Source organism: Meles meles, chromosome 15, assembly GCF_922984935.1.
Source record: "Meles meles chromosome 15, mMelMel3.1 paternal haplotype, whole genome shotgun sequence".
NCBI lineage: Eukaryota > Metazoa > Chordata > Mammalia > Carnivora > Mustelidae > Meles > Meles meles.
In genome coordinates this window covers 20,671,596-20,696,672 of record NC_060080.1, presented here as the reverse complement: position 1 = coordinate 20,696,672, position 25,077 = coordinate 20,671,596, and the positions used below count along the sequence as shown (strand labels likewise).

Below are 25,077 nucleotides of genomic sequence, written 5' to 3'. Positions count from 1 at the left end.
ATCTCTCCCAAACAAAGAGAGCCAGAATACTAGAGAATCACAAATACATATATACCAGCTCTCTCAGCGCATGAAGAAAAAAGGCATTTCCATGGGAAAGAGAAACCAGTATTTGGCAACTGTACCTTATAGTTCTGTACTCATTTGGCATCTCTTGCTAACGGTGACCTGCTCTTACCTTTTCCCTGTTTTCGATTTGGGCTATTGATAACTTCCACAGCTAAAGACCTCCTACTAAAGTAGTACCAAATATGAAAACATTTTGCCATTTTCTTAATGTTATCAGTATTCCTAAACCAATCTGGGGACTTTAAAAATAAAAACAAAGCATCCTTAACTCTGTATGAACCAAAATATCATAGACTCATGAAGCTAAAATCACTAGAAACATTTTGCTTGTCTAAAGTACATTATGCTTAACCAAAATGCCACATGGTTTTATAAAAAATAAAAAAAGTTGGGAGTTAGCAGGTCCAAAATTCCATAAGTTCAGATCATTTGTATCCCTCCTGCTGTCCAAGTACTCTACAAACTTGAGTTCCCAGGTCTGTTAAGCAGGTCATTTTAGTTCAATGGTGATGGATGAAATATTTACAAGCATCTTATTTACAGTACTTTTTTCTGTAGATTACAGGCCAATGTTCTTTTCTTCCATTCCTAGTCAATCTGAGTTTGGTTTCCTCAATGAGAAAGGATAAATCTGAAAATGGCTGCTCAGCTGCTTTACCTGCGGAAAACCAGAACAGGAGGTAGTAACAAATACATTCCTAATAATTTTTTCAAAGGACACAGAATTCACCCTCTGGAGATAACAATTTACTGATGCGGCAAAACAGCAGAAGTAAAGAAAAGGTTTTTCTAGGATAGCTATAGAGTTAGAAGGCTACAGAATTCTGTAGGATTCCAGAACTACCCCTGGGAGGGTTAGGACTCAAACCTAACTCCAACATCTAGTCTTTCCAGAGCCCTCTGGACCACACAGATTCATACCCAAATCTGCTGAAAAATTATAGGGTTAGTTGACTTATAAGATCTAGTAGATCAAATATTTACATACACAGTTTGACTCAATATTCAACTGCTTACAGCATTTCTAGGTAATCATTCCTAATCCTGAAGAAACAGTTTAAAAGTAGATCTGTACATTTTAGGAGATTTAGGCCATGTTGGTTAAGGTATTCCTGGTGGGTAGGCAAGACCCTGGTTATGTGTCAGTTACCAAACAAATATCATTTATTTGATACTTCCTAGCTCTACTGTTATTATTTATACGTCAATAGTTCAAAAGTGAATGCTTTGTGTGTTGCTGTTTCACCTGCTGGTTAGAAGTTGCAGAAGTGGCAAGAGCACAAAGACACACAAAAAAGATGTTTCTGGAAATTTTTTTTTTTCAATAACTTGTATTTATTTTCCAGGTTTTTAACAGTGAAAATGTAATACTTTTGTAATTTAAAGAAAAAAATGTTTTGGCTTGCCTAAAGATATGCTTCTGAGGAGTTATAATAACACAATTATAAAAGACATTTACAACTACATTCTATTTCATACATGACTGATGAAATAGAAGATAAAAGTGTTAATACAGAGTGAAGCATTTATGTTAATAGGTGCAAATAAAAACAATTATATCTTCATGTCATAATCCCTAGTTATCATGGATTTTTTTTTTCATCTATTTTATCCCAACAAGTGTAGGCAACTTTGGGGAGAACCTTAAGAGAAGAAACCTAAGTTTAGCAACATACGTATAGCACAAAGTAGTTACCAAGCATGACAGGTGCCCCCATTTTAAAAATACGTTCAACGGTATAGAAAACATTTTGTTTCTCAAACAGTCCTAGCAGCGTTCCTTTTAAGACAAGTATAGCAAATAGGAGCATTTTAAGAGTCATAAAAACATGAATAATAATATGAATACCTTTTTACATTTTTCATTGCTATGAAACTACCATCAGAAAACAAAGAAAAATATATTCCAGATTGTTCACTGTAACTTTAATTTATAAAGGTGAAAAGTTGGAAACAACATAAATGGTTAAAATAACTGGATCATAACTAAGTACACTGGATAATTATTATGTACTCTCCTTGACGGAATATTGTACAACAATTAAAAATCGTACTTATAAGACCATGCTAAAATACGTAAAATAATTAGAAAAGACTGTTAAAGTGTGAGGAAAGAAAATAAACTTGCATGGTTCTCATTTTCACTTTATCTATCTTAGTCCATTTGCCCTGAAACTAGTCTCTTGTTTTAGAAGAGAATATTAAGGTATACAAAATCCTCCTTAAATCTATTCTCTCCTAATATTTCCCCTTTGTAAAAATGTCCCTAACGCTAATGAAGCAAGTATAGAAATAAATCATCAACAAATGGGATTATTTGGTCCTCATAGAATTCAAAGCCTGTCAGAGTTTACAATTCCATTCAAGAAAACAATTTACATTTCTACTTAAAAACAACTAATTCTTAGGGCGCCTGGGTGGCTCAGTGGGTTAAATCCTCTGCCTTCGGCTCAGGTCATGATCCCAGGGTCCTGGGATCGAGCCCCGCATCGGGCTCTCTGCTCAGTGGGGAGCCTGCTTCCTCCTCTCTCTCTGCCTGCCTCTCTGCCTACTTGAGATCTCTGTCAAATAAATAAGTAAAATTAAAAAAAAACAAAAAAACAACTAATTCCTCATAATAATTATCCAGCTTTTAAGTTATTTGTAGTTACTGTGACATACTCATCAGAGAAATGATATCTGAAATCATGCACCTGGATATTATTCAAAAATGTATACAGAATATCCAAATTCTTCCAGCTACTTTAATAAGCAACTTTCTTTTGAAATTTTCCCCTCACCTCCTTTCCTTGCACTTACAAGAACCAAACGGAACCCACTCTGCTCTAGATTACTCACCACTTGTACTCCGTAATGGATGTGGGCCAGAGTGAAAGCAGCTGTTAAAGTATACAAGAGAATGCTCTCCATGTAAGAGGCTATTCCTAAGTTTACCACCAGGACAACCAAGAAAAGAGGAACCAGGAACCAATTCAAAGTTGGGCACCGGGTGCTACTCATTTGACAAACAATCAGCTGACACTTGAAGTTAGGAGAAAAAAAAAAGAATGAGAATTTAATTAGCAACGCACTTCCAAAATTAGTCACTCAACATTTAAAAAGCATTCAAGTACTTGAGCCAACACAGTTCCACGACATTATTAAAATCAGTAGTTCTCAACTGCTCATCTGCCCACACCTCCAAACCCACAGACCCTCAGAGTGCGTGTCAGAGAGTCGGGAAGATAATTTAGCAAGGTTGCTAGAGAAGGGATTCTGCCAGTGGGTAACAGTTTGGATAAAAGAAATTTCTCCTAATTTTAAGTATGATATCGGAAAAAAAGAACGTTCAAACAGTCTTTTATAGTTCCAGTCAGTTATAGTTCAAACTGCTTCATGGAGCTGAGATGCTGCCTTCTTCAAGTCAACTGCACTGTCATATTAACACCTCAAGACCTCTCTGGCTCCCTTTCCTTTCAATACCTTACTCAAAGTTCTATTCCTTCAGAGATACCTTTCATACAATGTTTTAATATTTCCAGGTCTTTAAACCCTGTGAAATCAATAGGACCGGTGATACTGAACACATGTTACAGACACGGAAACATAAATTCAGTGGATTCCTTATAAAGTAAAAATGTATTAAATTTTTAGAGTTAGAGCACAGGCTCCCTGGTTGTCAGAACCTGTCCTACCTGTCTGCTGTCTTGCTGCGCCATCGCAGAGAAAGGGGTTTTAAAAAATATGGTATTTACTACAAAGTTTTTACTCCCTGTCGATCTGAAGATCAGCTGATTTAAAAATATGTGTGTGTGTGTGTGTGTGTGTGTGTGTGTTTTCTCTCAAAAACCCCTTTCAGGCTCCCTAAATTAATCATCAGATCTGCAGCCATTTGGAAAAGGAAAAAACCATTTTCAGCATGTTCTGTCTTAGGGGTTCTAATTCTTTTAAGTTTCTAATAGAAAATATCTTTAAATTAAAACCTGCTTATTTTTAATACTATATAAATTTCTCAAATTATCAAACTTTGTCATATATTTCTTAGATATATTATGACTTTTAAAAGAAAAAGAAATCTTACTGTGATGTTGGCAAAGGCTGTTCCAACCATAAAGTAGAATACTCTTGGATGCAACTCTAAAATATCTGAAGGTGACTGAAGGATCCATGCTGTAGACAAAATGAAGAGCAAACATGGAGAAAAAAAGGGAACCATAGCTTCATAGACTGAATTGTGTTTCAAGGTGTTATTTTTATAGCTTCTGAAAAAAAGAAATCAGGTAATACAAAGAACATTATTATATATAAAACTTACACTGCATTTGTAAATTTTGTAGTATTCACAGTACTTTCACACTTACTCTCTTACTTTACACTCACAATACTCCCATAGCACAAATAGAACCAACATTACTAACCCCATTTTGCTGACAAGTTAAGTGACGATGTGAGAATTTAAAATTTACATAACTTGTAAATTAGGACTAGCATGTAAGTCTTAAGAGCCCTAGTCCCCTGGAATGTAAAGATGCACAAAACTTGATCTTTGTTTTGTGAGATTTACAGTCCAACAGGAGAAATAAAATACGCACAAAACACCACAAGGAAGTACCTCGAAGCGCAGCTACAATACAAAGTGACAGAGAACCCACCAGGGGAAGATTGCACTGAGACCGCCCGTAGCCTGTCTTGGTATCTCCAGCACACACGCCGAGATAGGTCTGCTCATCTGAACAGAGCCCCAAATTCTAGTCTGGCTTCTGCTCCTGATTACACAATTTTGGATGAGATACCACCCAATTAGGACCTCATCCTTAGAAGATGAGGAGAAAATGTCTCCAACTCTAAGGCCTTCAGAGCCTTAAATTTTACGGTTTCTATGAATGCCTGCCAGCTGCCATAAATAGGGAAGATTCATAGAGCTTGGCTGGACACAGATAGGATTCTGCAGGACAGATCTGAGGGCTGAAGGATGAAGTGGGAAGTGTTTCAAGCAGAGGAACAGTACTAGAGGGAAGTGGGAGCAAAATTACCAAGGAGGGAAACAGCAAAATGCATTCAGGTTCCCTACGTAATTTCAGTGTGGCTGAGCAAAGGTGGAGAAGTGCAGACCAAAGAAACAACACCACCCAGGAAACTCCTACCTAACCCTTGCCCCATTTCTCTGGCAAGAGTTTTCATATAATGCTACCTGGAAGTCAGCAGAGATCAAGGGTTAGGTCCCAAACCACACAAGTTCAGAAAATTTTATGATCATGCTGACTAAACGTATACAGAATCAACTTATAAAAACTTATCATCAATTTCTAAAAAGAGCATAAACCTCTCAATGTTCAACAAGAACACTCACCTTCCCAATTCACTCCACAAAAAAATGACAAATGGAAGACTATCTGGTGAGCCAAAAGCTGTAACAAAAGCACCAGCACTGTGCTGTGCTTGAACTGAGTACACAGCTGCCACTGTAGACCCTACGTGACCCTGACCTCATTGCAGATTCAAAACATAGGTTTCAGAACCTTTCCAAAATGCCCAGATGCCAAAAGCAAACAGATCCTAAAATTCACCTAAGTAACAATTTTCACATTTCTTGCCCAATTAAGAAGTACTTACTTGAAAAAGTTTAATAGACTCATTGGAAGAGTCACACATAATGCACAACCTAAAAGGAAGAATATTTAAATTATTGTCATTATTATTCAAGAGTGATTTTTTATAATTTTCAAATACATACAAAACATTTAATGCTTTTAGGCCCAATAATTCGCAGGTTCAGGTTGACTTTCGTATTGAAATTAAATACACTTCTGAACATTTACAAGCAGAAGAATAGCAGTGTAGCTCGCTGATTCAGAGTAGAGGTCAGGGCCAGATGGGGCCTGAACCTCGGTTGTGTCTACAAGTTATGAGATTTCAGGCAGATTAACGTTTCAGTGCCTCAATTTCTTCTTTTATAAAACAGACATAATAGTATTGACCCTCTACGGTTTTGAGAATTAAATGAGTTATTACACATAAAGACACCTGGAACAGTACCTGGTGTGCAGTAAATTGCCCAAGTGTGAGTTACTGAAAGAGGGGCTGATTCATGGATTCTGTGGTTTCCCATTTCCACTTATTTTTATCTCCCTAGCATTCTGAATTTCTCCACCCACCCCTAAGCGTACACTGGTTCTTTCCCCTCAAACCCGAAACCAAGGACAGCCTTCCCAAGAAGCCCTCCCATTGCTTCTGCTGCCCTCGCTATCAATTTCTTCTCTTACTCTCCCCTATCACTCACCAGACCTTCCTGTGGCCTTCCTCAGGACTCATTCATTCTGCCTTCCCTCTGCAGAAACTGTACTCTGGAATTTACCAAGTTCTCCTAATGATCAAATTCGATATTCTTTCTTCACTCCTGACTTCTAAGTAAGAGGACTCTGTTGACGCTCCACTAACTGCAATTCTTTCCTGCCTTGGCCTTTGTGATCCATTCTCCCAGTGTTGTTAGTTATCCAACTATTACATGTGCTGTCCTTTATTGGCAACTCTGCCTCCTGGCATATTCCTAACTAGGCATTCAACTGTGCTTCTATTCTCCCCCAGGGAATCCTCTCTTGTAGCTTTAACTACAAGCTTCCTACAGATGACTCCAAAATCTAGTAATGTACTCTTGGACAAATGAGATGATCTCTCTGAGCTTCAGATTCCACAGTTGTACAATACGGATGGGTTAAATGACTACCCAATGTCTCTTGCATTTTTAAAATTCTCTGATTCTACAAATTATAGAGATGTAAATTCCTGATTTTTCTTTTCTCTGTCACAATCCAAATTAACACCTGTGGCAAGTTTCTGGCTACATCATTTGGCTATTTCACCGTCACTCAACAGATCAGCCCTAGCCTGACCACTCCAGACTCCCACTGACTGTACTTGGCTTGGGGTGGGAAGGTGGTCAATGTAGCTATGAGCTTAAGGATCAAAGACAAAAACGCATTCCCTCAAAACGACTCCTAAGACATTTTGCTAAAAACAGATGAAAAGACTAGAATCCACCAAACAGAAATCTCATTTGAAAAGATGAATTACTCTGCCACTTCCAAGCCCAACTGTGACAGGTACCCAAGTTACAAGAGCTCAGAGAGAAAAGAAGACAAGCTGACATCCTCAGAAACTTTTAGCAACTGACACTGTGTCAAGTTGGGAAGTACTGGTAGGGAAGCCGGAGCTGGATTAATTAACCCAGAATGACTATAGCTCTGAGGTGTTGAAAACAGGCTGACAGAAACTTGCAAAAGATTTGCTACCTAGAGTATTTTTAGTTTAAAATATCTTAAAATAGCTTTATCTTAAATACAGCAGGCATAGAGGAAGCCAGGCTATATATAGGTTGCCAAAGAGACATACTGTATCTTCTATTTCTCCTCTAAATAGCACCTAATGTACTTTCCATAAAAAGGACAGGCATACCTCAGTGAGATTGCGGGTTTCATTCCAGACCATCACAATGAAGTGAATGTCACAAAAAAGCAAGTCACATCAATTTTTTGGTTTCCTGGTTCATAAAGTTATGTTTCTACTATAATGTAGCCTATTGAGTAAACAGCATTATGTTTAAAAAAATGTACATGGGGGGGCGCCTGGGTGGCTCAGTGGGTTAAGGCCTCTGCCTTCGGCTCGGGTCATGATCCCAGGGTCCTGGGATCGAGCCCCACATCGGGCTCTCTGCTCCGCGGGGAGCCTTCTTCCTCCTCTCTCTCTGCCTGCCTCTCTGCCTAGTTGTGATTTCTCTCTGTCGAATAAATAAAATATTTAAGAAAAAAAAAAAATGTACATGGGGGCACCTGGGTGGCTCAGTGGATTAAGCCGCTGCCTTCGGCTCGGGTCATGATCTCAGGGTCCTGGGATCGAGCCCCGCATCGGGCTCTCTGCTCCACAGGGAGCCTGCTTCCTCCTCTCTCTCTGCCTGCCTCTCTGCCTACTTGTGATCTCTCTCTCTCTGTCAATTAAATAAATAAAATCTTAAAAAAAAAAATGTACATGCCTGAGCTAAAAAATACCTTATTACTAAAAAATTCTAACCATCATCTGAACTAGTCATAATCAGCTAATCATAATCTTTTTGCTGGCGGAGGGTCCTGACTTGAGGCTGATGGCCGCTGAAGGTGGGGGATGGCTGTGTCAAGCTCTTCCCATAGGAAACACGAAGCTTCCCACACTGACTCTTCCTTTCACAATCTCTCTAGAGTCTGCAATGCTGGTTGATGGCATTTCATCCACAGAACTTCTTTCAAAATAGGAGCCAATCCTCTCAAACCCTGTCACTGCTTTATTCAACTCAGCTGATGTAATATTCGAAATCCTTTGTCATTCCGACAATCTTCACAGCATCTTCAACAATGGATTCTATTTCAAGAAAACCACTTTCTTTTTTGGTCTGTAAGAAGTAAGTCCTCATCTGTTACAAAGTTGGATCATGAGATGGCAGCAATTCAGTCATATCCTCAGGCTCCACTTCTAATTCTCTTGTTATTTCCACCACAGCTACTTACTTCCTCCACTGACGTCTTAAACTCCTCAATGTCATCCATAAAAGTCAGGAATCACTTCTTCCAAATTCCTGTCAATGTTGATTATTTTGACTTCTCCCCACAAATAGTGGCACCTAGAATGGTGAATCCTTTCCAAAAGGTTTTCAATTTACTTTGATCCATCAGAGGAACACTTTCTATGGCAGCTACAACCTTAGAGAAAGGTATCTACTTCTTCAATCATAAGACGTGAAAGTCAAAATTACTCTTCAATCTCTGGCAGGATGATGCTGTGTTAACAAGCAGGGAAACGACATTAATCTCACTGTATATCATCATCAGAGCTTTGGGTGACCAGGTGCTTGTCAATGAGAAGAAATATATTGAAAGGAATCCTCTTTTCTGAGTAGATCTCGAGAATGGGCTTAAAATATTCAGCAAACCATGTTGTAAACAGATGTGCTACCATCCAGGCTTTGTTGGTCCATGTAAAGAAGACAGGCAGAGTAGATTTAACAAACTCTTAAGGGCCTTAGTATTTTCGGAATAGTCCATGAGCGCTGGCTTCACCTTCAAGTCAGCAGCTGCAGCCCCGAACAAGAGAGTCAGCCTGTCCTTTGAAGCTTTGAAGCCAGGCATTGACTTCTCCGCTCTAGCTACAAGAGTCCTAGATGTAATTTCCTTCCAGTATTAAAGTGGTCACATCTAGATGGAACATCTGTTGCTTGCGTAGCCCCTTCCTTAATCACCTTCCGGACAATCTCCTGCAGCTTCTATGTCAGCACTTGAGGCTCCACCTTGCACTTTGGTGATACAGTTAAGTCTTCTTTCCTTAAACCTCATGAACCAACCACTGCTAGCTTCAAACTTTTCCTCTGCAGCTTCTTTACCTCTCTCAGCCTTCAAAGAATTGAAGAGAGCTAGGGTCTTGCTCTGAATTAGGCTTTGGCTTAAGGGAATGTTGTGGCTGGTTTGATCTTCTATCCAGACCACTAAAACTTGCTCTGTATCAGCAAAAAGGCTGTTCTGCTTTCTTACCACTCATTTATTCAGTGAGTAGCACCTTTCATTTCCTTCAGGAACTTTTCCTTTGCATTTACACACTTAGCTAATTGGTTGGTGGCAGGATGGGAAGGTGCTGGCTTTGGGCCTATCTTGGCGTTTTTCCTCACTAAGCTGAATCATTTCTAATTTGTGATTTAAAGTGAGAGATGTGTGACTCTTCCTTTCACTTGAATGCTTAGAGGCCACCGCAGGGTCACCAAAACTGGCCTAATTTCAATATTTTGTCTCAGGAAATAGAGAGGCCTGAGGACAGGGAGAGAAAAGAGAGGGAGAACAGGGTAGGTAGAGCAGTCAGACACACCCAACATTTATTAATTAAGTCGCCATCTTATATGGGTGTGGCTTGTGGGGCCCCAAAACAATTCTAATAGTAACATCAAAGATCTCTGATCACAGATCACCATACCAAATATAATAATGTAAAAGTCTGAAATATTGTGAGAATTACCAAAATATGACAGAGGGAGACATGAAGTGAGCAAATGCTGTTGGAAAAACGGCGCTAACAGACTAGCTAAAAGGTTGCTACAAACCTTCAATTTGTAAAAAACACAGTACCTGCAATGCACAACGAGGTGAGTGCAATAAAACGAGGTACCCCTGCACTGGGAAAGCGGCTTTATTTATTTGTAAAGAAACGTGGGCTTTGGTCTTATTTCAGAGAGAAGAATTCAGATAAACTTATAAACTACAAAGAAAGTTATATGCCTCTTAAAGTACCCACTTAACATTCAAAAATGTATCACATACCAGAGGATTCCATCTTATCGTTAAATCTGACATTTAAACAAAAAATGCAGCAATACTGCCACAGGACTAGTCACTTAAAACGATTTGCTATGTGGCAGGGAGTGAAAAATAGCTAGCCCTTTCAAGGCAGAGGATTCAGTTCATACAGAAACCCAAGAATGAATATTTGGATTTGGAAGAACAGCGGGGTTCTAAACTATCTGTAGTTTAGGGTCAGAGAAAAAGGCCCAAACCACTGCCTAAAAGCCAGGGCCTAATGCACCGCTTTCTCAGCTGTTTCTAAACCCTGCCCGATGACCATTCTATTACCAAGTAGTGAGAGAGCGGGTTATTTTTTAGACAAGGGAACAGAGCAATAGCCAAGAGTTTGTTATTTTACTCCTACAGAGGTCCTAATGCCACTCCTAGTGCCCCAAAATCACAGCCCCAAATAACTTCCTCCTTGCCTCTTTGCATAGGGAACACTCTGCCTTCCGTAGATATCCACTCTCGCTAAAATCAAAAGGGAAACATTATCATGATCAGAAGCTTTTACCTAACAGCCAGTGGCAAAAGGAGAGTTATCTGAGAGGAACAAAGGCTCAACTTTTGGAGTGGATGTATTATGAAGTAATCACTACCTTTCATCTATTCTACTTCCTATAAACTAGTGATCTTCAATTTTGAGATAGGCATGCAATCTATACCAATGTGGATCTATACTAAATGTGGATCCTCTGGAACAGTCTAGACTAGTTTAAATAGTTAGTTTACAAGGTTTATGTGATTTTGGTATTTATTGCCTTCTGACTAGAAATAGTACTAAACAAAAAGACCCAAACACAGAAACCTCGTTTTCCTTACTGGTTTGGTTGAAACCAGGGCTGTAGGGTCGTTGTGCTTGCCGGAGGGTGTGGGAGAGGGGGAAAGGTGGTATAGCTTGTGATAATCAAACACTGGCTTTGATAATAAAGTCATGTTAAAATAGGCTTCAACATGGAGCTTCTTACCAATAATCATTGCAGTGAATAGGTCTCTATATAAGAAATTAAACAGGAAAGGTTCATACCAGGCCTCAACTCCCACAATCGCAGTCACTATGTAGACAAAAGATATAGTCTGGAAGGGAAATGCAGACAAAAGCATACAGAGGCATTAACAGCTGGAAAGATCAGGGAGCCAATAATGCTGTATGCAGCCTGAGTCTAGTAAATAGCTTTAGTAAAAGCAAGAAGTACACTTAAATTCGATACTGTGGCAAGTCTTCTAGCCTTTCAAAATGTTTTTTTCTCAGCCAACAATGCCATAAAATAACTTACTTCTAAACAAGGCAAGCAACTGGCCATAATTTAGAACAGTGTAAGGCCCGTCAGGATTTGGTTAAGGCACAGGATGATCCAATTTGCCTACCCAATCACTTTCTTCAAACATACTCCGAAGTCTGATGCTCTACTGGGGCCTTAGGTGCAAATGGACAAAATGGCAACACAAAAAGCTGGTATTCAAAGGCAGGGAGAGTTAATAGCAAGCCTATTAAGTAAGAGTAAACAAGTATCTCTACTCATTGAAACACAGGCAGTAAAGGCAAAAAAGCAACAATTACATGTGCATATCTTTCTTTACAAAAATCAACAGTTCAAAGTAATATTTATTAACATTAAGAAGCTAACCATTTTTTTAATAATAATGACATTGTGACTATGGTTTCCTAAACAGTACTCTTACTATTAGAGATAGATAGTAAAATACTTATCACATACTATCAGGAATTTCCTTTAAACTAACCAGGAGGAAGGGAATACATGAAACTGGACTGGCCATGCAGCTGCTGAAGCTAAGTAACAGGTACATAAGGGTTCACTATGCTATTCTGCTTGAAACTGCTCATAAATAAGCCAGAAATAACACAAGATAAAAGGAAATTTTTAAAAAGCACCAAGTCAGTTCTAGCCAAAAAAAGCATAAGGGCTATAAAGAAGGAATGGCAAAAGCTTGCCCCCAAAATTCATGGCAATGTTGAAAATTTAAGGCAGAACGTGTACTCACCACTTGGCTAATGTCATATCCCCATGGCAGGAAAAGAATCCCTGTGTTATATTTTTCCCAGTGGGACAAGATGAAAGAAAACAAAACTACCCATAGCAGGAGATAAAGAACAAAAACACTGACACCAGATGGTCCTCGTCCAAAGATGGAATATACAGTCACAACGAAGTAAACACATGACCAACTATCCAGGCCATGGTCAAAAAGCTCCCCTAAAGGGGTGCTGGAATTGGTTCTCCGGGCTTGCTTTCCATCCACACCATCTGCAACAGAAACACATTGCCATGGGAAAAGGTCAACATCTGTACCAGTATGCAGAAAGTCGTCTTTAATAAACTGGAGAAACACAAAACAGATCAGCACTATCACAGGAATGTTAATTAACTAAAGAATAGCTACCAGCCGATACTTTTTATAAAAATCCAACCTTTAATTCCTACAATTCAAAGATTTCAGAAATAAAATCTGTAATTTCTCAGAGTATAATCTAAAATTTAAATTCGGGGTGCCTGGGTAGCTAAGTAGGTTAAACATCTGCCTTCAGCTCAGGTCATGATCTGGGGGTCTTGGAATCAAGTCCTGCATTGAGCTCCCTGCTCAGTGCGGTGTCTGCTTCTCTCTCTCCCTGTCAAATGAATAAACAAAATCTTAAAAAATAAATAACTGAGGGGCGCCTGGGTGGCTCAGTGGGTTAAAGACTCTGCCTTCGGCTCAGGTCATGATTCCAGAGTCCTGGAATCGAGCCCCACATGGGTATCTCTGCTGAGCAGGGAGCCTGCTTCCTCCTATCTCGCTCTCTCTGCCTGCCTCTCTGCCTACTTGTGATCTCTATCTGTCAAATAAATAAATAAAATCTTTTAAAACTAAATAAATAAATAACTGAAATTAAAATACATTACATCACACTAAATGGTGTCAATTTTAGATCTGAGGACAAAGCATTGTAGTTGGACTCTGAAGTCTTCCAAATGAGCCTAATAACTGAGTTGTTCCACTAGTCACAAATTTGCAACCCCAGAGAATATTCCATAGTGACTCAATACAACTTATCTAACCACTCCTTGCTCTTTCAGTCCTAATGCCTAGTTCATCTTCTTTGAAATTACAGTCATTTTGTCACAAATGTACACTTTCACAATTTATTTTTTTATTTTTTATTTGACAGAGAGAGAGATCACAAGTAGGCAGAGAGGCAGGCAGAGAGAGAGAGGGGGAAGCAGGCTCCCTGCTGAGCAGAGAGCCTGATACGGGGCTTGATCCCAGGACCCTGAAATCAGGACCCAAGGCAAAGGCAGAGGCCCAACCCACTGAGCCACCCAGGCGCCCCCCACTTCCACAATTTTAAGTGCTTTCAGAAGAGGCTTTGCACATAGAAGGCATTCAGGAAATATAAGAATGTATTAAAACCATTCAATGCACTATTCTTGACACTGTGAAGATTACAAGAATAACCTCAGAATAAACTAAGTCTGTGCCCTCAGTCTACAACTGAGAAAGGAAACAAAACGTGATCATTAAAGATACAGTACATCCCAAACCATAGGAGAATACAGAAAAGGGACAAGTATCCTTCAGGCTAAGATAATCAAGAATGGCCTTCCAGACCAGATGAAACCTGAGTGGAGACATAAAGAATGAGTTGGATTTCAGTAGATAAGAGTATGCTGTTTCAAGAGGAGGGAGTGCTGGCGGCAAAAACACCAAGATGGAAAAGCACACGCGTATTCAGAAAATGCCAAGAAGCTCAGGTTGACCAAAGAAACCAGTATGTGCAAAGGGCAGTAGGGAGGCTGGACCAAGTTTTATAGTTTAAGAGAGGACAAGGAGCTACTAAAAGGATGTGAGCAGGGAAGTTAAAGGGTGAAAGCCATGACGAGCTTCGTAAAGACGCCACTGTCATCAGCGGCAATGACTGGCTGGAACGAGCACGCTAATCCGCAGGCCCACACTGACATGGGATCCAGCAGGAATGAAAGGCTGGAGGCAGGTGAGATATTAAGAAAATAAAAATGGCAATGCAGTAAAAGGTGATCTGTGAGGCTGAAAGACTCAAAGATCCTCTCCAAAATTTCCCATCTGGCTAACCAAGAGAGGGGTAGGAAATAAATAAGTCCAAAGAAGGAGCGTGACTGGTGTTAAAGAGGCTGAGTACAATTTTAGATGCTAAAACTGAAGTGTTGGCAGAATTATCCACATGGTAATATCAAGAAACTCCACCTAAGGCACTCACTAGCAAATCAGAAGACAGACGAGGGCTAGCTAGAAACACAGGAGTCATCCTCACAGTGGGAACTATCAGGACTGCCAAGGGAATGAGCAGAAACAGAAAATGAAGGATAAAGCAGAGCAGAACACCTTCATTTAGGGGCAGAAACAGAGGAGCCAGGGGGCTGGGGCATGTAGGGAGAGAAGGAGGGAGAATGAGAAAGCCTAGTTAAAAAGAAGAGTCTGACACATAGCTCTGCAAGCTTGTGCAGATCCAAGCACCCTGCTGAAGAAGATTCCATTCCTGTGATCTCCAGGAACTGTCAGTCTAGTAGGAGACACATTATTAAGAAGACAAAAAAAAAAAAAAAAAAAAGCAGCAGCAGGTGAACCATAAAAAGTTTTCCTCAAAAGAAATAGTTTTGTTAAGTATTGGGCTAACTGTAAAGATTCAGATTTAAGGAATTAAAAATTCCTATGATTACTGTGTTTATCTGGCTCACTACAGTACTACCCCCAGTGCCTACCTCAGCTGGTGGCAAAGAAAGCCTTGAAAAATGCTGCTGAAGGAGTAAGGGAAAGGACGAATCCCAGCTTCCTGCCCAAACACTGCAGATCTCTGTTATACAGTGTTGGGAACTTTTTTGCCCTTAAGTAGCTTAAATATTTCCACAAAGCCTTTTCTCATTATTTGCTGGCTTAAATTCCTGTTTGTGGTGCAACTCCTGGGCAGTTATTATAAACACTGAAATTCATGGACTGCATACTAATTAGGTTTTGTACATCTTCTCACCAAACCCAAATACAGCTCCACAAGTCTAGATATGTTTCAGAAAAAAAAAAAAATTTTTTTTTAAGTATTTCAGGGCATATACCATATATTATGGGAAGGAACAGCTCAGGAGGACCTAGAACAGCACCTTGTGATCAGAGACATTAATATTTCTGCAACAAAAGGTAAGGATAGTCACACTAGTAGAATAAAGTTTATACATTGCCTCACGTTAGCTCAAGGCAGTTTTGCAATAAATAGTTCATGTTTGGTCAGGATTTTTGCCAAAATCATGGACAGGAGACAGGTAGGTGGTAGAGCATTATCTACAAAAGGCTTTTTTTTTTTTTTTTTAAGATTTTGCTTATTTATTTGACAGACAGAGATCACAAGTAGGCAGAGAGGCGGGGGGGGGGGGGCGGGCAGGTAAGCAGGCTCCCTGCTGAGCAGAAAGCCCGATTTGGGCTCAATCCCAGGACCCTGGGATCATGACCTGAGCCAAAGGCAGAGGCTTTAACCCACTGAGCCACCCAGGTGCCCCCTCTACAAAAAGTTCTTAAGATATGCTGTTAAAAGCCAGAGCCGTAGGCCAGTCTCGCCTTCTTCCCTATTTCTCTCTATCCTTGGCAACCAAACCCTATAGAATTCTTTTTTTTTTTTAAGATTTTATTTATTTATTTGATAGACAGAGATTACAAGCAGACAGAGAGGCAGACAGAGAGAGAGGAGGAAGCAGGCTCCCCGTGGAGCAGAGAGCCCGATTCGGGGCTCGATCCCAGGACCCTGAGATCATGACGTGAGCCGAAGGCAGAGGCTTCAACCTACTGAGCCACCCAGGTGCCCCCAAACCCTATAGAATTCTTAAACCCGCTCATCTTTAAGAACAAATGTACAAAAGCTTCCGCCTAAAAAGGTTGTTTTTCACTAAGCTTTCCCCTAATTGTTCTGGACTTCACTCTCTTCCTTTCCCAAACTCTTGCAGCTCTGGTCACCTGCAATGTCAGCATTTAATCACGTACCCAATTATACTGGCTTTATGAGTGCAAGTCACTTTTACCTGAAGAGATCTCAGCAACTTGAAGTCAGGGTCTGGTATTTTATATTCATTTAAAAACTATATACTGGGTGCCTACTACATGTTAGGCACTGTTCTAAACACTGGGTAGCCCTCAAAGCTACATACATTTTAGGGCAGACGGACAAGCAGGTCACATGGCGTTAAGTACTACGGAGAAAAACAAAACAGGGAAGGAAATAGGAGCAGGCACGACAAGCCATGCAGATAATCCCAATAAAAAGCATTCTTGGCCAAAAAGATAGTATGGCCTAACACAGCAGACTACCCTGACCACCCTCTCCACCAAATAAGAATTGATCACTTTCTTCTTCTCCCACTTATTTTTGTTTTCCCACTTTGCTCTATTAGGGCAGCTCTCTCGGTATTCCACAATTATTTGATATGTCAGTACTGCTTCCCAAACTTAAGGCAAAAATGATGTCTTATTCCAGCTGTGGGTAAATATTTTGTGTGAAGAGCCAGACAGTAAATAGTTGAGGCACTGTAGGTCATCAGAAGCCTCTGTTGCAACACCTCAAGTTTGTCTTTGTTGCAGAAAGCAGGCACAGACAACATGTAAAGGAATACACAGAGGTGTGTTCCAGCAAAACTTTACTTATTAAAATCAAGCAACAGGCCACAGCTGTGCCATAAGGGGTAGTGTGCCAACTCCTACCTTATTCTTTGCGTTCCCTAGCAATGAGTGACAATGTTTTCCACAGAGAAACTCAAAAGTATATGTTTATATTGAACAGGGAATTAATAAACCCAAGTTAAAATGAATTAAGCATAGGAGAAAATGTTAACTTAATGGCTGGCTGGCTATCCCTGCTGACAGATTCACCAGCCATTGAGTATATGAGCGTTTGCCAATTTCTTACCTAGAGTGTAGGCTATGAAGTTGAGGATGCCCACTACAATCCAAACCCAATCAGGGACGTGCTTGTAACCTGGTGCTGCAAAGGAAGACAACACGGCTTTTAACACAAGGTACACGCGTTCCACCACACCATGTACTGCCAATGAGAAATATTTCTACTTCTTAAATAGAAGTTAAAGTACCTTGTAATATATTTTTAATGCAGAATTAGGTAGATATTAAAATACATCACTAAACTGACAAAACCAAAGGAGTATCTCCCCAACCCCTCATAAACAAGAGCACTGAACTTTAATCTTAACTCAAAACTGATTGTCCATCTTTACTTGAAAATTACTTATGTGCTGAGAATAAAAATATTTTTGGAACTTAAAAGATGACTGTGTTTAATATGATCCTCGTTGTTTGCAATTATCCTACAAACATATTGAGCCTTCAATCTGTATTTTTTTCATTACATTATTAATTAGCTAAACAAAAGACCTTTTCATTTGGGTATAGATGGGTCACCTTCACTGGATGGTTTGGCATCAGAATCATTCTGAAATGTCTGAACCTCACTACTGCCCTCTAAGACAGAACAACTGAGAATCAGGAGGTCTGGGCTCCAGTCCCGGATCTGTACTCAACCAGCAGTGTGACTATGAATACACCATTTAACTCTTCCTGTCTATTTACCAAATATACCAGGACTAGATGGTTTATCTGGTCCTCTAGGTCTATGACTTGGGGAAATATACATAATATTTACGTATTTTTAGCTCTCTTAATAACTAAGCAAATAATGTTAGAATAGTGGGAAAAAATATTTCCAGTTACAAAATAAACTTCTGAGGATGTTCCGAAGATAAAAATACAAATTTTTAGAAACTGTTTAATATCCAAACCATGCTTAATAAAATTTAATCTTATTAATCATGTCATACTTTATGATCTTCAAAAAGTTGCCATTTTATTACATGTACAGAAGACATAGCTTAAAATTTCAATTAATAGTTAAGCAAATATATAATTCCAATATTTAGAATTTCTATAATATCAAGTTGTAAGTTTTTGAAAATCTGAACTTTCCTACAAAAACAATGTTTTCAGCGACTGTTAGTGTCTCCAGGTCAGTCCACAAAAGTCTGCTAAGCACACAACACACACAGATGAATTCTAACACTAAAACTCCTTACCACATCATTTATAAGTATTCTTATTGGAAAATATATACTCCAACTCAGAATGCAAGATATGTTCATCTACCTCCATCTTTCCATTCCTCTCAACTCCATCAACTGGCTGAGCAATGAGAATCAGCTCTATCTCTCACTTATGCCCCCTTATCCCAAATACAGCCAGATTCTGTCCTGTGGCCTGGGGCAGAAACAGGGTGAGGGAGAACGGGAAGACAGGAACAGATGTGAAAGAAGACTTCAACAAACGTTTAAGGTCTAAGAACCATTTTCAGAGGAAACTCAAAGGCAAATACAGAGGCTGAGCAGAGGGAAAGAGAGATAATCTTCAAAACAAAAGGGGGGATTTTTCTTGCATAATTAGAACAAGGGAAGAGATATTTCTGGAACTGTTAAGTATGCTGGACCCTGCTCATATTCACTTCCAGCCAAAGTGTCATAATCCTAATTTTTGTCTTCTTATAAATCCAATTATTCTTTATTTATCAAAACCTCATTGCTTTTTAGACAGCATATCTAAATTAAGGAACCAAACTGGTTTCCAGAACTTAATGGAAACATCCATAACAGACTGTGAAGACACAACTTACTTAGCTTTTATACCCAATTCCTAACATTTTACATACCCTTATAGTATCTAAAACTTCCCCAAAATACAAGCATATGAATAGAACCAGAAAATAACCACATCTCGTTTTTCTCCATTTAGACATTTTACATTTTATATTAAAGTAGTAATCTTACCTGAAGCATAAAAGTCAGGATCGAAGTATGCCATAAGTAGGAAATTGAATACAACCAGCAGAAAGCCAGAGAAGGTTATCAAATTTGGAGCCAGCCAAGTAGGAAATACCTATTTTTTTTTCAAAGTAATTACAAAATAGTTAAAGTAAAGGAATCTCTCTGGCCACTACAAAAGATGCAAATTTAAGTCATAATAAAGGCTATAAACTTGAAAGATCATACATATATATGTTATATATTATATATATATATAAATGTAAACCATAATGTCCGCTGATAAAGATAAGCATCTTTCTTCTATTTTCTGTATTTTAAATAACTATAATCAACAAACTTTTATAATAATATTACATTTACTTAGGAAAATTTTAAATTCATTTTATAAAAATGATAAATTCTAGAATATAAGCTTATACGCCAACAGTGAGATAAATCAAAAGGTATGTGACTGAGGGTAAAAAAAGGATGGGAGAGCTAGTTTCTCTAGATAGCTCTCTTATTAAACAAACAGTTGCATCCAGAACACTCCATAAAATATTTAAAATGTATTAAAACGTAAGTACAAGTCTACTAATCATCTTACCTTGACTATAGTGTTCCAAAATGGATGCATGACATACAGAGAGAGGGGATTGGTATCCACAGCACTGTACTGTTAAGAAATGAAAGAAAATATTCAGTTATCCTTGCACATTAGCAAACAGAACAGTATTTCTGGAGTGAAAATAATATTACAAAAATAACCTAGAAACTATGTCTATTTACATTATGGCCTCATCTAAATAACAAAACTGGAAGAACAATATAAATGGGACAAAGATGGTCAAGTACAGCCAAATTTTTTTTCATTCATTCAACTTTTATAATGTTACAATGTTTCAGTAGAGAAACTTATATTGCTTACAAGACCTCACTTACAATGCGAGATCAAAATGTGCACACTGTATACATTCCAACACAGACTTTCTCCACCTCCTCATACCACCACTAAAACACTTACTAGACGTGCAACTTTGGGAAAGTTACTTAATCTCTCCCTTAGTTTGTTCACCTGTAAATGAGGAACACAGCTTCTTCCTCAAAGAACTGCCATAAGAATTAAGTAAATTAATCATATGCGTGAAACACTTAAAGTAGTACCTTGCCCACGGTAAGTGCTATGTAAGTACTAGATATTCTTTTTTTTTTTTTAAGATTTTATTTATTTATTTGACAGACAGAAATCACAAGTAGGCAGAGAGGCAGGCAGAGAGAGAGGAGGAAGCAGGCTCCCCGCCAAGCAGAGAGCCCGACGACGGCCGCCCAATCCCACGACCCGAGCTGAAGGCAGACGCTTTAACCCACTGAGCCACCCAAGCGCCCCAGTACTAGATATTCTTAAATGTTTTTTAACCACCAAAGGATGACAGAACCCTTTACAGCAGAAAAACAGCTTGCATAAATAACCAAAGGAAGGTAAGAACAGGTTAGGGTTCTGTGGTGATCCAGTTTATTCCCTAATTATTGAGCTATTTAATAAAAATTCAAAGGAAATTTTAACAAATATCTGTATTTACACATATATACATACATACATACATACATATAATTTTAAGAGTCACATCAATGACTTATTCATCAGATATACACACACACTGGCGTACCCGGCATGTCATAAGCACTCCACTAGGTGTGGGGAAGAAGAGATAATTGGTAAGAGATAATTCCCACCTCAGAGAGTGGGGAAACCACCTAACTCATCCAGCTGACATTTAAACATCACAATAGTCAAATGTCTGAAAAAAGTTTTGTGTTTTATAGTAACGCTTAGTATGTCCATAAAAGAGGTAGTAAGCATTTCAATTATCTAATTTTTAAAAAATCATAATTAAAGGTCAAAACTTCTTCCTGAATGCTTCCAGATATGCACAAAATCTTTTCTCATCAATGTTTCAAGACTCCAAAGTGTGATGGAACAAAAAAGTAAATGCAGAGAAGTAATGTTAAATACTGCTAGTAAAGACAGTTAACTAGTAAGTCAAATGATTCAGCAGACTCCATGTCTGAGTGCCTCCCTTTCTCCAACCCATTCTGCCTGAAATGGGATGACTGGGACAACAGATCTGAGCTAGACAGCGGGAGGAAAACGGTGAAGATCCCGGTGTGCCTCTGTTGGCTGCAGGGACAGGCTGCACAGCCAAGAGGCTCTACTTAAATGCGAGTTATGTTCTTCCTAAAATCACCTTGCACTTGCAGTTTCCCACAGGTTACAAAGCTTTCCCACAAAGCAAATGTCACTGCATCTGAACCTCTGCAGAACGAAGGGGTCCTCAGCTGACAGGACTACATGGATTCAAGTCTTCGGACCTAAGGACAGGGAACCAATAGAAGCTGCCAATGACAAAGGGGAAGGTCCTGATCTCCATTTACAGGAGCCAGCATCCAGACCGACTTGACTAGCCAGCAGGTCAGATAAATGGGGAAACCACACCATTTCAAGCCCACCGTCTACTGCGAAGTACAATGTAAGAAGTCCAAGTCAGAAGGAAACTGTTTAAGACATCCCATGAATACCTAATACGATGTACAAAGTATAATGTTCTTAATTCAAATGTTTGCTGAATGAACCTCATTCAGCAGCTTTCCATAATTTGAATTCAGATCTAAAAGAAGGCCCATAAATGGTGGAATTTTCATTTGAAAAACTCCTCTTTTTAAATTCTGAAGTTCTACCTCTAAATTTCTACTTCAGGAGACCAGAAGTATGAGAAGAATGCAGAGCTAAATACAAGGTCAGTTTGCCCAAGTAAATGTTTCACCTTTAGCTCAAGTACAGCAAGAAAATGGAAAATGAGATCACAAAAGGTAGCAAACAATAAACCTAAACAACACTCCGTGGTCTAGCCTTCACACCTGAGTATTTTTCGATACCACGTATCACTTAGTATAAACAAAGAAACTTAAAACTGTCTTGTGAATCAACAGGAAAAAAGAATCATTCAAACTTTCCATGTGCATGAAAAAATAAATAATAAACTTTTAGAGATGTTAAACTATATTGAGGTATTTGTTAAAGCTTATTATATATATTTTTATTTTCTGGTGGAATGGTATATATCTGAACACTAAACCAGGTAGATAATTCACTGTTAAGGCCCACTGTGGCTTGCCTGATCTCCAATCTGCAAGGCCAAATGAAGCTAGTGCCCTGGAGTAATGCTTGAAAACCATAGCCGGGGTTTGACAATCATTCCAAGGCAAAATTTCAGAATCACAAGAGTTCAGAAGATGTCCAGTTCTTGCTTGCCTGACCCTCATCAATGCAAACAGGTAAAGCAGACATCTGGCCTCTTTTTAAATGCCTCTGGTGCCAAGAAACTCATTTCCAGAAGCAAACCCAACCCAGGTTAAACCAACTTTCTATACACTAACAAAATCCTGCCCTTGTTCCATATTTTCTATCCTGTTTTCATACTACTTTACAAAGTTAAGCAGACAAGGGTCCAATTTTTCTTCCCAATAACCATGCTTCAACTATTTGAGGCCGCTCCCCTGTCACACCTATATCTTCTCTTCACCTGCTTACACATCTCATATTCCTCTTGCTGCTCCTCTTGCCATGCTTTCGACCTTCTTCCTCATCTAGGTCTTGTACTTTAGACCAGAAGCTGGAAAGCTTTTTTTTTTTTTTAAAGATTTTATTTATTTATTTGACAGAGAGAGATCACAAGTAGGCAGAGAGGCAGGTAGAGAGAGTGAGAGGGAAGCAGGCTCCCTGCCGAGCAGAGAGCCCGATGCGGGACTCGATCCCAGGACCCTGAGATCATGACCTGAGCCGAAGGCAGCAGCTTAAACCACTGAGCCACCCAGGTGCCCCCATAAGCTGGAAAGCTTTTTATGGAAAGCATCGGATAGTAAATATTTAAGGTTCTACAGGCCATATGGTCTCTGTAATAAACACTCAACACTACCACTGAAGCAAGAAAGCAGTCACACAAAATAGGTAAACAGGGACACCTGGGTGGTTCAGTTGTTAAGCGTCTGCCTTCGGCTCAGGTCACAATCCCAGGGTCCTAGGATCGAGCCCCACATCAGGCTCCCTGCTCAGTGGGAACCCTGCTTCTCTTTCTCCCACTCCCCCTTGCTTGTGTTCCCTCTCTCGCTGTGTCTCTATCAAATAAATAAATAAAAATCTTTTTTAAAAAAAGAAAAAGAAAAGAGGTAAACAAGTGGGCACAGTTGTGTTCCAGTAAAACTTTATTCACAAAAACAGGTGCCTGAGGGCTTTAGTTTGACAGCCGGTGCTCCAGGAAATCCAATTTGTTATTAAACCAATACAAACATGATCCAGAGCATAAGAAACAGTTCCCGTGGTGCATGAGTAGAGAGAACATGACCATAACACCCTCTTCCTCAATATTCCTCTGATACTCAACATACTAACTTCCTACGGCAACAAAATCATTCTGCAGACTTACATACAAATGTGCAGTTGGACTGCCAAGCCACCTTTCTCCATGCTAACGTGAGGATGACTGTTGGAACCTAAGGACAAGACTGTACATTTACCATTATAACATTTCATCTTACTAGATTCAACTCAGTTTTTTATCCCCTCCAGAGCTCTTCAGATTCACTCACTGTGCAAGGTAAGAGCTATGCCTCTTCAAAATCTCAGCATGTAAATTGGTCATGCTTATAATAATGCCTTCACCTAAGTCTCTGTAAAAATGCTGATCAAGACAGAACTTCTAAACATTTCCCTCAAGTACATTTAATAGTTTTTCATTGGGTATAGAATTCTGTCCTGCCATCTGTGACAATTAATCTATCTTTCCCACAAGAGAAAATTTTCATAAAATCTTAGTAAGATCAGAATTATTTTAGATAACATTTTGCCAAAAATTAGAAAGTTTCAGAACTTTTTTTTTTACTTCAGTACAAGTCAGAAAATAAAGCAGATTTCATTCTTCATTCATTCATTCATTCAGTAAGCTAACAAATATTTATGATCGAGTACCTATGATTGTGCCAAGCAAATTTTTACTAGGCCCAGTGAAGACAACGATGAACAAGAGCAAAATGTTCCCTATGTTAACCAACTCTATAGTCCATTGTGAGATAGACAGGAAGCACGAAAACAAGAAATAATCACAAGTTGTGTTAAATACCGTGAAAGAAATAAGCAGGGTATTTTGCAAGAGGACTCGGGGCAGAGAGTGTACATAGTGTCAGAGTGGTCAGAGAAAGCTTCTCTAAGGAGGGGACACTCAGCTGAGTCCAAGATGAGAAGACAGATAAGGAACATAAGACACACTACAGTGAGTCAAAGAAGAGAGACGCTAAAGAGAACGTGCTGCTGTTGTAGATTCCATTTGTATCAAGTTCAAAAACAAATTAATTTATGACAAAAGAAGTAATAATAGTAATTTGATGAGAGAGACTGAAGGGGGCCCTCTGAAGTGCCAGAAATAATTCTGTACCTTGATCTGGGCGGTGGTTATTTGGGTATATACATATGTAAAAATTCATTAAATTAGACACTTAAGATCTGTGCATTTATATGTAAAATACCTAAAAAGAAATAGCAAATAAAGAATATACATGTGCCAGTGTGCATTTGTGTGTGTGTGGGGGGGGGGGGGGGGGTAACACAGGTGTTGCAGAGAAGGGAGAGCATGCCAAGACACCTTCCAAGCAAAGAGAACAAAAATGTGCTAAGACCAGAAAGCTAGAAATACTTGAAATACTGGAGAAAGGCTAATGCAGCTCTAGCTTAGTGAGTAGGAAGAGTGACAGGAAATGAGACTGGAGACATGCGCCTACACCACCTAGCAAGACCACAGTGAGCTAGATTTTAT

General features: G+C 39.2%; 1 protein-coding gene across 2 annotated transcripts in view; it reads right to left on the bottom strand.

Annotated features, from left to right (window-relative positions):
- Window positions 1-622: 622 nt before the first annotated feature.
- Window positions 623-25,077, bottom strand: part of SELENOI (selenoprotein I) — a 35,595-nt gene continuing 11,140 nt past the window's right edge. Inside the window, exons 2-10 of one of the 2 annotated variants that reach the window (XM_045979113.1) lie at window positions 19,821-19,889; window positions 19,238-19,346; window positions 17,317-17,391; window positions 12,402-12,664; window positions 11,366-11,474; window positions 5,662-5,710; window positions 4,130-4,310; window positions 2,908-3,090; window positions 623-727 (exon numbers count right to left, since the gene is read on the bottom strand). In XM_045979113.1, the coding sequence (XP_045835069.1) occupies window positions 629-727; window positions 2,908-3,090; window positions 4,130-4,310; window positions 5,662-5,710; window positions 11,366-11,474; window positions 12,402-12,664; window positions 17,317-17,391; window positions 19,238-19,346; window positions 19,821-19,889 (1,137 nt within the window). In that variant the 3' untranslated portion in view covers window positions 623-628. Of the gene's footprint in view, window positions 728-2,907; window positions 3,091-4,129; window positions 4,311-5,661; window positions 5,711-11,365; window positions 11,475-12,401; window positions 12,665-17,316; window positions 17,392-19,237; window positions 19,347-19,820; window positions 19,890-25,077 lie in introns of those variants that run through there. The other variant, XM_045979114.1, reaches the window with a different exon arrangement.